Source organism: Lithobates pipiens, unplaced genomic scaffold, assembly GCF_037356315.1.
Source record: "Lithobates pipiens isolate NorthernLeopardFrog02 unplaced genomic scaffold, aLitPip1_a1.2 Scaffold_13, whole genome shotgun sequence".
In the NCBI taxonomy this organism is placed as follows: Eukaryota; Metazoa; Chordata; class Amphibia; order Anura; family Ranidae; genus Lithobates; species Lithobates pipiens.
The window spans coordinates 234,276,885-234,291,953 of record NW_027507718.1 but is presented as its reverse complement, the minus strand read 5'-3'; the positions used below and the strand labels follow the sequence as shown (position 1 = coordinate 234,291,953).

The 15,069-nt window shown below is 40.9% G+C and overlaps 1 protein-coding gene across 1 annotated transcript in view; it reads right to left on the bottom strand.

The window, feature by feature from the left end:
* Positions 1 to 3,491: 3,491 nt before the first annotated feature.
* IL12RB1 (interleukin 12 receptor subunit beta 1) overlaps positions 3,492 to 15,069 on the bottom strand; it is a 168,743-nt gene continuing 157,165 nt past the window's right edge. Inside the window, exon 15 of the mRNA XM_077476343.1 lies at positions 3,492 to 3,893. Coding sequence (XP_077332469.1) covers positions 3,537 to 3,893 — 357 coding nt within the window. The 3' untranslated portion in view covers positions 3,492 to 3,536. The remainder of the gene's footprint in view (positions 3,894 to 15,069) is intronic.

Here is a 15,069-nt window from a genome sequence, read left to right as displayed (position 1 = left end):
TAAACTCTATGAAAACATACATACCTTATTTTACTCTCCTTATTTATAATTCTCACTTCGTAATACCGTATATACTCGAGTATAGGCCGACCCGAATATAAGCCGAGGCCCCCAATTTACCCCCAAAAAAACTGGCAAACTTATTGACTCGTGTATAAGCCGAGGGTGAGACATGCCTGTCCATCCCTGTGTGTGTGTCCGTCCATCCCTGTGTGTCCGTCCATCCCTGTGTGTCCGTCCATCCCTGTGTGTCCGTCCATCCATCCCTGTGTGTGTGTGTGTCCATCCATCCATCCATCCCTGTGTGTGTGTGTCTCCATCCATCCATCCATCCATCCCTGTGTGTGTGTGTCTCCATCCATCCATCCATCCCTGTGTGTGTGTGTCTCCATCCATCCATCCCTGTGTGTGTGTGTCTCCATCCATCCATCCATCCCTGTGTGTGTGTGTATCCATCCATCCGTGTGTGTGTGTGTGTGTGTGTGTGTGTGTGTGTGTGTGTGTGTGTGTGTGTGTGTGTGTGTCCAGCCTACCTGTGTCCCGAGCCTTTGTCCCGAGCCTCCGTCCCGTGCCTTGCCTCCTTGCCTCCGTCCCGTGCCGTGCCTTGCCTCCGTCCCGTGTCGTGCCTTGCCTTGCCTCCGTCCCGTCCCGTGCCTTGCCTTGCCTCCGTCCCGTGCCCTCTTCGTCGGCGCCTCGGCGGCCATTGTAAAATTCAAAAGCCGCGCCTCCGCCTTCGCCTGTGATAGGCGGAACACTGAATTTCCCAGCAGCCTGTGTTCCGCCTATCACGGACATCGTATCATCCTCGTCCGTAGTACGAGGATGATACGATGTCCGTGATAGGCGGAACACAGGCTGCTGGGAAATTCAGTGTTCCGCCTATCACAGGCGAAGGCGGCGCCGGAGGCGCGGCTTTTGAATTATAGAATGGCCGCTGTCTGTCTGCTCGACACGCTGATCGAGCGGGCAGACAGCGATGACTCGAGTATAAGCCGAGGGGGGCACTTTCAGCCTCAAAAAAGAGGCTGAAAATCTCGGCTTATACTCGAGTATATACGGGTATATTGGTTTGCCAGTTTTCTGCTTGTTTGTGTGATATATTTATTATACAGGATTTATATAGCACCAACAGTTTGTGCAGCGATTTATAAAATAAAGACAGTACAGTTATGATACAATTCAAAACAAGAGGGTTAGAAGAACCTTGCTAGAGAGAGTTTACTGTCTAAAAGGGAAGGGCACAGGGTAATACAAAAGGTAGTAACTGTGGGGATGAGTTGATGGAAAAAGTAACATTTTCAGAGATGGGTTTTCAGGGATCATCTGAAGGCTGATAGAGTAAGAGAGAGCCAACAAATTGGGAATATGAGGAGGTGATGAGGGAGCTAAAGAACAGGAGGTCTTGGGAGTAGGGAAGTTATGATGTAGCTGGTGACAGAGTTGTTGAAGTATTTTGGATTTTATTTGTTGGGTGAGCAAACTCAGTGAAGAGATTGGCAGAAAGGGATGGAAGATGTGAGTGGTTTGTAATATAAACGAGTCTGGCAGCAACATACATGATAGAATGAAGAGGGAAAGGCCTGTGTAGGCCAATGAAGGAGTTGAAATAGTCAAGGCAGGGGATAACAAAGGAATAAATTAGTAGCTTGGTGAAAGTGGCAAGATTTGGACAGTGATTGGATATAGGGGCTACAAAAAAGGAGAAGTCAGAGCCCATGATCACACATGTAGCTTAGCACTCTGGCATGAAGAAAGAAAGGACATATATTTGTGGTATTCATCTTGTTGGAAATGTTGGGGAGAGGACATGGGAGGGGGATATGTTGGTGTGTGTATATATATATATATATATATACAGTGCCTTGCGAAAGTATTCGGCCCCCTTGAACTTTTCAACCTTTTGCCACATTTCAGGCTTCAAACATAAAGATATAAAATTTTTATTTTTTGTGAAGAATCACCAACAAGTGGGACACAATTGTGAAGTGGAACGAAATCTATTGTATTTTTTAAACTTTTTTAACTAATAAAAAAATGAAAAGTGGGGCGTGCAAAATTATTCGGCCCCCTCGCATTAATACTTTGTAGAGCCACCTTTTGCTGCGATTACAGCTGCAAGTCGCTTGGGGTATGTCTCTATCAGTTTTGCACATCGAGAGACTGAAATTCTTGCCCATTCTTCCTTGCAAAACAGCTCGAGCTCAGTGAGGTTGGATGGAGAGCGTTTGTGAACAGCAGTTTTCAGCTCTTTCCACAGATTCTCGATTGGATTCAGGTCTGGACTTTGACTTGGCCATTCTAACACCTGGATGCGTTTATTTGTGAACCATTCCTTTGTAGATTTTGCTGTATGTTTGGGATCATTGTCTTGTTGGAAGATAAATCTCCGTCCCAGTTTCAGGTCTTTTGCAGACTCCAACAGGTTTTCACCCAGAATGGTCCTGTATTTGGCTGTATCCATCTTCCCCTCAATTTTAACCATCTTCCCTGTCCCTGCTGAAGAAAATCAGGCCCAACCCATGATGCTGCCACCACCATGTTTGACAGTGGGGATTGTGTGTTGAGGGTGATGAGCTGTGTTGCTTTTACGCCAAACATATAGTTTTGCATTGTGGGCAAAAAGTTCGATTTTGGTTTCATCTGACCAGAGCACCTTCTTCCACGTTTGGTGTGTCTCCCAGGTGGCTCGTGGCAAACTTTAGACGAGACTTTTTATGGATATCTTTGAGAAATGGCTTTCTTCTTGCCACTCTTCCATAAAGGCCAGATTTGTGCAGTGTACGACTGATTGTTGTCCTATGGACAGACTCTCCCACCTCAGCTGTAGTTCTCTGCAGTTCATCCAGAGTGATCATGGGCCTCTTGGCTGCATCTCTGATCAGTCTTCTCCTTGTCTGAGCTGAAAGTTTAGAGGGACGGCCAGGTCTTGGTAGATTTTCAGTGGTCTGATACTCCTTCCATTTCAAAATGATCGCTTGCACAGTGCTACTTGGGATGTTTAAAGCTTGGGAAATCTTTTTGTATCCAAATCCGGCTTTAAACTTCTCCACAACAGTATTACGGACCTGCCTAGTGTGTTCCTTGGTCTTCATGATGCTCTCTGCACTTTCAACAGAAACCTGAGACTATCACAAAGCAGGTGCATTTATACAGAGACTTGATTACACACAGGTGGATTCTATTTATCACCATCAGTCATTTAGGACAACATTGGATCATTCCGAGATCCTCGCTGAACTTCTGGAGTGAGTTTGCTGCACTGAAAGTAAAGGGGCCGAATAATTTTGCACGCACCACTTTTCAGTTTTTTATTTGCTAAAAAAGTTCAAAATATCCAATAGATTTTGTTCCACTTCACAATTGTGTCCCACTTGTTGGTGATTCTTCACAAAAAAATAAAATTTTATATCTTTATGTTTGAAGCCTGAAATGTGGCAAAAAGTTGAAAAGTTCAAGGGGGCCGAATACTTTCGCAAGGCACTGTATGTGTGTGTATATATATATATATATATATATATTGAATATTCATCATTACCTTATACAGATATTGCATCTTCACAAACACCTAAAAAAGCAACATTTTCTTTTAAATCAGCTTCTGTTGTCAAGTCCTCATCTTCCAGTTTTCTGATCTCCTGAATCAGTGCTTCCTTTCCAGTACCTGGTGTCATAGCAACCACTTGCTTCTTGTATGCAAATTGGAGATCTGTCTCAGCTTCAGCAACTAAAAAGACATCATTATCATATATTTCCCTGGTTACAACCACTTGCTTGATCTCGGGGTCCTTCAAAATCATCTTGGAGTCGTTTAAAGCCACATTGGTTTCTATCTTTAAGAAGTCTGTTTGTTGGTTTTCAGAGCTTGCATCAATTAGATATTTTGGGCATACAATCTAAAATATATTAGTAAAATGACATTAGAATCATGCTACTTAAATAATTGTAAACCTTGATAAGTGTTCACAATAGTGTTATGTAATAATTGAATGTATCTCCTAGTTGATCAGAGTGTGGATGTGCACCATTTCAAACACGGCTGGAGCACCCCAAAATTCCAATGCAAATAATTTTTTTAAGGCATTTGTATATGCTTAGTCATACCTTCTTCCCCCAGACACACACATTGTAGAGTGAATAAAAATAATGTCTACTCTCCCCTAACCTGGAAGACAGGGTAGTACTAGGACACATTTGGAATTGCTGCATATACAGTAACTTGAAAAAGCATTCGTACCCCCTGAAATTTTCCACATTTTGTCCTGTTACAATAAAAAATTTAAATGTATTTTATTGGGGTTTTATGTGATAGACCAACACAAAGTGGCACATAATTGTGAAGTGGAAGGGAAAAGATGAATGGTTTTCAAAAATGTTTACAAATAAATATCTGAAAAGTGTGGCGTGTATTTGTATTCAGCCCCCCTGACCCAAACTTTGTAGAACCACCTTTAGCTGCAATTACAGCTGCAAGTTTTTTTGAGGATGCCTCTACCAGCTTTACACGTCTAGAGAGTGACATTTTTGCCCATTCTTCTTTGCAAAATATCTCAAGCTCTGTCAGATTGGATAGCGTGTGTCTATGAACAGCAATTTTCAAGTCTTGCCACAGTTTCTCAATTGGATTTAGGTCTGGACTTTGGGCCATTCTAACACATGAATATTCTTTGATCTAAAGTTCTAAGCCATTCCATTGTAGCTCTAGCTTTATGTTTAGGGTTGTTGTCCTGCTTAAAGGTGAACCCCTGCCCCAGTCTCAAGTCTCTTGCAGCCTCTAACAGGTTTTCTAATAAGATTGCTCTGTATTTGGCTCCATCCATCTTCCCATCAACTCTGACTCACTTTCCTGTCCCTGCTGAAGAAAAGCATCCCCACAACATGATGCTGCCACCACCATGTTTCATGGTGAAGATGGTGTGTTCATGGTAATGTGCAGTGTTAGTTTTCTGTGACATATAGTGTTTTGCTTTTAGGTCAAAAAGTAAAATTTTGGTCTCATCTGACAAGAGTATCTTCTTCCATATGTTTGCTGTGTCCCCCACATGGCTTCTCGCAAACTGCAAACAGGACTTCTTATCGCTTTCTTTCAACAATGGCTTTTTTCTTGCCACTCTTCCATAAAGGCGAGATTTGTGGAGTGCACGATTAATAGTTGTCCTGTGGACAGATTCTCCCACCTGAGCTGCGGGTCTCTGCAGCTCCTCCAGAGTTACCATGGGCCTCTTGGCTGCATCTCTGAATAATGCTCTTCTTGCCCAGCTTGTCAGTTTAGGTGGACGGCCATGTCTTGGTAGGTTTTCAGTTGTGCCATCCTCTTTCCATTTTCAGATGATGGATTGAACAGTGCTCTGTGAGATGTTTAAAGCTTGGGAAGTTTTTATAACCAAACCCTGCTTTAAACTTCTCCACAACTTTATCTCTGACCTTTCTGGTGTTTTCCTTAGGCTTCATGATGCTGTTTGTGCGCTAAGGTTCTCTAACAAACCTTTGAGGGCTTCACAGAACAGCTGTATTTATACTGAGATTAAATTACACACAATTTACTAATTAGGTGACTTCTGAAGGCAATTGACTCCATTAGATTTGAGTTAGGGGTATCAGAGTAAAGGGGTCTGAATACAAATCCACACTTTTCAGATATTTATTTGTAAAAAAAATTGAAAACTATTTATCATTTTCCTTTCACTTCACAATTCTGTGCCACTGTGTTGGTCTATCACATAAAACCCTAATAAAAACTGTTTACATTTTTGGTTGTAACATGACAAAATGGGGAAAAGTTCAAGGGGCGTGAATACTTTTTTCAAGGCACTGTAATATAAATAATAGTAAAACTTTGGCACAAACATAATACCTAGTGCAGTAGCATACAGCTGCAAAATAATATAATGCTGACTACTAAAAGTAACATTATTAGTTTGAGTATAATTTCTATTCTCCTAAGGATAAATCCTTGATGAAGCATGAGCAGGATATCCTTAGACAAAACATAGCCAGGGGAATTCGTAAAAAAATGCCAACATGCATCTGTACAACACATATCCGTGCAGGTGACATATATATATGTGCTGTAGACACATTGGAGGCGCATTGAAACCAGAATGTCCATATGAACACTGCCCTTAGTGCAACTCTACTTCTATTTAAACCTGGTGGACAAAGCCTGATGTAGATTCACAGATACTAGTTCCCCATCATATCTGCTCCTCTTGTGATCGACAGTAGGCAGTGGGTAGATCCTTAGCCAACAGTCTGCTATTGGCTATATAATCTTCCCACTGCCTGCTGTCAATCACAATATGAAAGTATTGTTATTGACAACTTGTTAAAGTGGCACTAATAAGAACTACCTGAATCTGCCACAGGTATCGGTATAGTTACCTAGACAAGTGGTAGGGATTTTTTATCTGGTGCAGGTCATTTTAAAGGGTCATAGCACCAGAAAACTGTTGGTAGTGTTTTATTGACATCCCATATTGTGCATGCTCTATTTCTCCTGGATAGATAATATGTTAAAACAGAAAAAAAGCAGGTGGTGCCTCTATCTAAGTGTGGAAATAGCTATTTGGTAATGATGAATCAATATACCACTCACATTTTATGGAGGAAATATTGGCTTGTCATCTGCGGAAGTCTTAATAGCTCTAGCAGAGATCTATAGGCAAATGGCTGGTGTTGTGCAGAGATCAGCCAGGAAGCTGCTGGGTGGTGAGAAGGAAGTGCTGGAGAATGGAATGGGCAGCAGTGTGTTGTGCATTGGGGTCTGGGTGTCCTTGGCTTGCTTGACAATCTCCTGAAATGCAGAGTTTAGCCAGGAAGTGGCTAGGAAGAAATGGATAGGAACGCTGTGGCTGGGAAAGCTAAACAGTGTGCAATGCTGTAGAGCTTTCCCTATGGTTTGACAAGGTGGAGCCCTGGGTCGCATAGCCATGACCACTTGTGGAGAGACATCACCTCATCCTAGCGGAGTTTGCCTAAGCCAGACGAGGACATCAAGAAGCTGCCACTCTACAGCGTTGTACGGGGTTTAGTTTCCCCAGCCACCGCGCTCCTGTCTGTTTCTGCCCAGCAGCTTTCTGGCTGAACTCTGCATTTCAGAAGAGTGTCAAGCTAGCCAAGGACACCCAGATGCTAATGCACACCATGTCACTGGCCCCTCCATTCTCCAGCACTTCCTTCTCACCACCCAGCAACTTCCTGCCCGATCGCTGCACAACACTGGCAGCTTGCCTGAGGATTTCTGCTAGGGATGTTAAGACTTCCACAGATGAGAAGCCAATATTTCCTCCATCAAATGCAAGTGCTATATTCATCACCACCAAATAGAAGTTTCCAATACGCCACACTGAGATAAAGGCGCCCCCTGCTTTTTTTCTGTTTTCACACTAGGTTTACTTAAAACCTATATATGGGAGCTGACTCTTCCCACCAAATGTTGATATTTTTAACTGTTTACCCCTCTTTCCATCACTCGCATCCACCCTGCTACATTACTTGTCTGGCTACAGCAGCGCCATAGGTTTTTCCTACTCAACAGGTAATATATTACTTTATAGAGTAGAAACATCATGAGTAGGGAGGAAAAAGTCTGCCTGTGTTTAGTCTGTAAACAGTTTTGCAAATCATGCTCAAAGTTCAAAATCGAACACCAATGAGGTCTATGGTGGTTGAATCAAAAGGCACGGAAAGTCTAGAGTTTCTCCCTAACAGCTCCAACAAACACTGACCATATTGCTCTTGCAAGTCCACCCTTTTATAGAAAGGGGTCTGGGTTATCCTTTCCTTTAAATAGATGAGCACCAACCTCTGGCCACATACAGAGCTGTGTACACCAGCGGCTTTACTCTACATACAGTATACACAGTGGCTTTAAATAGGCGAGCACCAGACTCCTTAACATTGTCACTGTGCACATTCTTTTTTTTTTTTTTGTTTTTTTTTTTTACCTTAAAACTTTTGCAACATAGAGGTACAGTACAGTATTCCTACTGCTGTACAGTACTGTATTTTGAAGTGCAGTTTTATTTGTTTTATGTTTACAGTACACTTTATACTGTATTTTTATTTTTTTTATGAATAAATGGTTGTGGAACGAATCATTGGAGTTTCCATTATTTCCCATGGGGAAATTCACTTTGATATAGGAGTGCTTTGGATTGCAAGCATGTTTCTGGAACAAATTATGCTCGCAAACCAAGGTTTCACTGTATATCTCTTTACATGGGGGACTGTATTATTGAGAGAAGACTGTTTGATCTAAGGTCTCTAAAGCAGACACATGGCCACCCAATGAAGTTGGACAAGAAGCAGTTCAATCTTAAACTGCATAAGGGGATCTTTACTGTTAGAGCAGTATGGATGTGAAACGCTATTGTGTCAGAGGGGAGTGTAGCTTAATTTATAATAACTTTTAGGTGTGTTTCTTATCAAACACTACGTACAGGGATATAAAAAATGATAGGGCCATAAACACAGATGCACTCAGGTTGAACTGGTTGGACAGGTGCTTTTATACAACCTTATCATCCACTATGTAACAAGTAGGGGTGAACAAATCTGCCTGGATTCTGTTCGCAAACCATTTTACAAATCTTGATCGTAGTTTGCAAACATTGCAGCAAACCTCAATGAAGTATTTGAATGGCGAACATTTTTATTTAATTCTGCCCATTTGTAGGACTAATAAGCAAGATAACAATGGCATATGGGAAGCTGGAAACTGCCACGGAGACGTGTATCAATGCCAAAATGAATAAATTAGAATTAAAAGACACTATCTTTCCCTAGACAGAATTTTCATCTCTCTGTAACAGCTCAAGCACACACTAACAATATTTCTGCTGTGACCCCACCCTTTTATAGAAATGGGGTCTGGGTTATCCATATCTTCAAATTGTTTTTTTGACTCCGCTAACCAGGTGCACTGTAAGATAGATTGTTCTTTAATTCTGTTAACCCACCTGCAAACATTGGGATTTGTCATGAACTCATGGTAATGGTGAGCCTCCTCTCTATTCACAAGTATAAAATATATATTATTTAGCTGCCAGGGTATGCCATTCGTTATTAGCAAGCTCATGAAGCAGTCTGACCTGGAAGGGCTGCTGCTGCTGGACATTGCATGTGTTATCATGTCAGCAGATCCAATCCAGTGCCACCATTACTGATGATAGCTGCATAGAAATCCCAGGTTGATGTGGTCACGTTACACTGGAGATATGTCCCTTTATACGGATGTTTGGGGAACTGTCAGAGATTTTTTTTACTATTAAATCCTTCTGTTTTAATCCACATGCAGTCTCCATGCCTTTCTTTCTGTTATCATTCAAGCATTACTCTCCACTTGCTAAGCAGATATATCAAACTACATTTAGTGATGATTATATATATATATATATATATATATATATATATATATATATATATATATACGGTATATGGAATCAATCACAAAATGTAGTTTGATATATTTGCTTAACAAGTACATCAGTTGTCATTTTTGTAGTTTTTAGTGATGTTTGGCATCCTACACTGCCTTGCATACCCTCTTGTCTGCTCTCATGCCCTTTGCTACAATAATGAGAGGCTGTGTCATTAGACAGTCAATAGCTTACTCACCTTTGCAGTAGCAGCATATCTGTTCTTGTAACTAAAGACAATTAACCTACACAAATAAAAACAACTCTCCCATATGTGCGTGTCAGCTCAAAAATGCTGGATTATTCACAGATTAACTGAAGTAGCTTTTACTGGTTTGCTTCCAAATAAAATGAGCCACATGATTTAGGCTTATGATAGCTAGTGTCTGTCAAAGGGGGAACTAATGATATTGGGACATTTTTATTTTATTTAATTTTTTTACATTTTATAACTTATTTTGATGGTTCATTCAAGTTTACAAGGAACATATTTAAAAGGAGTAATAGGGCCAAAGCTCATATGCTTCCACTTCTTCTGTAGGTCACTGGAATGCACTTCATTCTGCACTGCTGTGACCCATATTCAGCCGACTGTGGGCTTTAGCTCCCTGTCGGCTGATGTCACTCAGTTGGCCCAGACTCTGGAGGGATTCCAAGTTTAATATCGAGATCCACACAGATGCGTGAGGGGCAGCTGTCTCAGCCTCTCAGCGCGTCAAGAGGCTGAGCCAGCAGGTCCTGCCCCCAGCACAGCTGAGGGGCATGTTGAGCCCATTGAATATTTTTTTTTTGTCCCAAGTGATTGAATAATGACAAAAAAAAAAAAGTTTACAAAAAGTTGTCAGGTTAGTGCCAGTACCGCTAACACCCACGCGCAAAGCATACACCTCCCGTAGTGGTATAGTATCTGAACAGATCAATATCTGATCAGATCTATACTAGCGTCCCCAGCAGTTTAGGGTTCCAAAAAAACGAATTGTTAGCGGGATAAGCCCAGATACCTGCTAGCACCTGTGTTTTGCCCCTTTGCCCAGCCCACCCAAGTGCAGTATCGATCGATCACTGTCACTTACAAAACACTAAACACATAACTGCAGCGTTCGCAGAGTCAGGCCTGATCCCTGCGATCGCTAACAGTTTTTTTTTGGTAGCAGTTTATATTTAAATCCTGAAGGCGGTGCTTGGATTTCGGGGTACTGTACATGGCTAGGCTCCCAAAAAGTCCCCCACATGTGGTATCCCCGTACTCAGGAGAAGCAGCAGAATTTATTTTGGGGTGTAATTTCACATATGCCCATAGCATGTGTGAGCAATATATCATTTAGTGACAACTTTGTGCAAAAAAAAAAAAGTTTGTAACATTCCCGCAACTTATAAAATGAAATATAAAATATTTCATAGACTCAACATGCCTCTCAGTAAATAGCTTGGGGTGTCTACTTTCCAAAATGGGGTCATTTGGGGGGGGGGGGGGGGTTTGTACTGCCCTGCCATTTTAGCACCTCAAGAAATGAGATAGGCAGTCATAAATTAAAAGCTGTGTAAATTCCAGAAAATGTACTCTAGTTTGTAGACGCTATAACTTTTGCGCAAACCAATAAATATATACGCTTATTGACATTTTTTTACTAAAGATATGTGGCTGAATACATTTTGGCCTAAATTTAGTTTATTCGATTTTTCTTATAACAAAAAGTAGAAAATATCTTTTTTTTTCAAAATTTTCAGTCTTTTTCCTTTTATATCGTAAAAAATAAAAATCGCAGAGGCAATCAAATACCATCAAAAGAAAGCTCTATTTGTGGGAAGAAAAGGACGCAAATTTCGTTTGGGTACAACATTGCATGACTGCGCAATTACCAGTTAAAGCAGTGCAGTGCGAAATTGTAAAAAGACCTCTGGTCCTTAGGCTGACAATTGGTCTGGGGCTTAAGTGGTTAAAAAAAGAAAACAAATAAAATTAGACATGCTATCTGCCAATAGAACTTAACCAAAAAGTGCATTCTATGCATCCAAAAATATAGAAAATGTATCAAATCATTGTTCAACCAAAAAATAAAATAAAAGCCTCATGCATGTGTGCTGCTTCTTAGGGGGTCAACAATGCCAAGAGTTAGTGAAAGCAGTGGTCCGTCATACAAAGATAAATCTGAAAATCATCTGGATTATTCTTCTGGAGCTCCCGCAGCAAAGGCATATGACATAATTAGTCACGATTAATAAAGCAACCAAGTTTTGGTCCATGAAATCCTCCTCCTCCTCTTCCTGGACTGGACTTGGGTCAAAGCAATAACTCCAAGGCCAATAATAAATAACACGTTATCTCCTCCGAAGATTTCCGCAACATGTTTGGTTGATAAAGGGCCATTCAGAAATGAAATGAAAAGCGCAAAATGAAAAGTGCGAAATGAAAAGCACGAATCAACACCCACCAAACTTCTACTAACACGATATTAGCAGAAGGAGCCCAAAGGGTGGCGCCTGACAATTTAACTTCCTCTTTATTGGCTCGTAGTATGTCTAGTACATCACTACGTTAGTGTTTGTTGGCCGACAATTGTGTACCGTTGGTATGCAAGACAAAATCCAGGCACACGCCCTTCAGACAAAAGTCAGATGCTTTGTCTGCGGAAGATCCAATCATGTGTATGAGGCTTACGTCTTCATTCATTTTTTTCATCCATGCAGCCTTCAACCTGTCTAGACCCAGACTGCCTCCAGGTGTCTCTGCTTCTCGTGTTACGCATTCAAAGGTCAGATATTATTATATCAGGAGTGTAAGAGCTCCCTAACAATTGATGGCTATAACGAATATATGTTTTACTTTTTAACATAAAACAAAAAAAAAAAATACTTTATTATAATGAATATTAAAGTAAGAGATTGTATAAGGCCTTCTTTCAGATTTAGCAGTAGTACCCGGTGGCTTCTAAATAAACAGTATCTCTGAGTCCAGGGTACTTTAACCACTTGACAACTGGGCACTTAAACACCATTAATAACCAGACCAATTGTCAGCTTTCGGTGCTCTCACATTTTGAATGACAATTACTCAGTCATGCAACACTGTACCCATATGACATTTTTGTCCTTTTTTTCACACAAATAGAGCTTTCTTTTGGTGGTATTTGGGTTTTTTATTTTTTGTGCTATAAAAGAAAAAAGACCGAAAATTCTGTAAAAAAAAAAGAATTTTTCTTCGTTTCTGTTATAAAATTTTGCAGATTAGTAATTTTTCTTCATAAATTTTGGCCAAAATTTATACTACTACATATCTTTGGTAAAAATAATTCAAATCGGTGTATATTATTTGGTCTTTGTGAAAGTTATAGCGTCCACAAGCTATGGTGACAATGACAAAAAAAAAACATAAAAAATCATTGCTTCGCTATGCAGTCCTTACTCTATTTATTTTTATTTTGTTTGTGACTCATTGAGCAATTTTTGTACATTATCAGCTCCACTATCATCTCATAACATTACAAACAAGTCCAAAAAGCAATACTGTGCAACTGCAGGACTCCACATCTTATAGTGGATCATTTATTTATTACTAGTCTAGGTTTCTTCTTTATATTATTAATGTATGTAAGTAAAGCATATGCTTATATGGTAATAATCTGTGAATTATGATGACCGTTCAGTTTGACCTTGGCCTGTTCCAACTAATCCTACCTATCTTCTTGCTTCTTCACTTGACATATAGGGGTTGATTTACCAAAACTGGAGAGTTTAAAATGTGGTGCTGTCCATGGTAGCCAATTAGCTTCTAACTTCTGCTTGTTCAATTAAGCTTTGACGAAAAAAAAACGGAAGTTGATTGGTTTCTATGCAGAGCTGCTCCGGATTTTGCACTTTTCACCACTAGTAAATCAACTCCATACTGTATATTATCTTGAGTTGCCTGCTTTAACATTGGCCCTGCCAAACAATTACAGCCCTAAGCCATCAACAGTAAAATCTGAATTGTTCATTATCCTGAAGACCTGAACTAATATCACTCACCCTAGTTTGTGTTACTAGCTTACTGCATGGTTTTATAATTAAAATTTATTGCATTTTTTTTTTTTAGTCATTCTGCATTTCTAATTCTCACTAGCTGATAATACAAGGGATTCTTATCTGCTAAGTATCCAACGTCATGTTTTAAGTAGTACTCCATGGTGCTGATACAATTTATGCTTTTCTCATGGATTTTACTTTTATTCTACAGATCCAATACCATTTATTGTGTATAGGCAATCTGCGGATATAAGTTTTGTCCTAAACATTTAATTGTGCAATGCCTACAATACAGTGACCAGACATCCCTGGTTCCCAGGGACAGTCCCCAGACTGAGGACATGGTCCCCGGTCCAAGACCGTCCCCGCTTTTGTCCCTGGATTGCAGGCAGGGGTCCCCGGGTCCAACTCCGAGGCTGCGATCACTGCTTTTCTCCCCCTGCTGTACCAGTCCTGCCCTGATCTCATTGAGCGGCGCATATGTAAGTAGCTGTCGTGCATTCCAGCCTATTTGGCTGTAATAGGTAGTGGGTTGGCAAGTGTATATACTCACTTTCCAGCCTATTTGATATGTTTATGTGTACAATTGTTTAGAGCTATCTGCTTCTATCATTGTCTCCGGCACCATTTTGGAGAAGCCTGGTGCCCTGATAGGACAGCAAATCTCTTATATAGGGAAGCCCAGCCACGTTAAGGGTGTTCATGTGTGTGTATAGACAGGGACAGAAACCCGCTTGTGAGGGAGAGTTAGAAGGTGATAGGGAGAGTGTTCCGGCCTGTGAGGGATAACTCAGGGTTTCTACTGAGTTCTGTAACAGCAATCCTGGTCAGATGAAAGACTCCCCGTGGCGGACAATAAAACCGATGCCCTCACTTTGAGGGCGGGACAAGCGTATCCGATGCCTATATCCATCTGCTGAAGAAATAACGTTGTTTCTGGGTAACGTGTGAATATCAGCCTCTTCAGATACGCATTGTGTGCTGGGATTTATACTGTGTTAGTCAGTGGGAAGTGCCTATAGTGCTGATGAGTATGGATGAGCCGAGCACCCCCGGTTCAGTTCGCTCCAGAACTTTTGAACAGACCGAAAATTTGTGCGAACTTTAGAACCCCATTGAAGTCTATGGGACTCGAACGTTCGAAATAAAAAGTGCTAATTTTAATGGCTAATATGCAAGATATTGTCCTAAAAAGGGTTTGGGAACCTGGCTCCTGTCCCAGGGGACATGGGTCAATGCCTAAAATGTTTTTAAAAACGGCCGTTTTTTCAGGAGCACTGATTTTAAAGACGATTAAAGTGGAAAAAAAGTTAAATATTCCTTTAAATATCATGCCTGGGGGGTGTCTATAGTATGCCTGTGAAGTGGCACGTGTTTCCCATGTTTAGAACAGTCCCTGCCCAAGATGACATTTAACGGAAAAAAAGTCATTTAAAACTGCTTGCGGTTTTAATGTAATATCTGGTTCCGGCAATACAGATGAAAATCATTGAGAAAAATGGCATATGTAGCCCCCCCCCCATATTAAGGGGAACCCCGTACCCATATTAAAAAAAGGAAAGGCATGGGGCCCCAAGGCGCTATATACTCAGAACAGGAGTATACAGGCAGTGCAAACAAGACAGGGACTGTGTAGGTTTGTTGTGTTAAG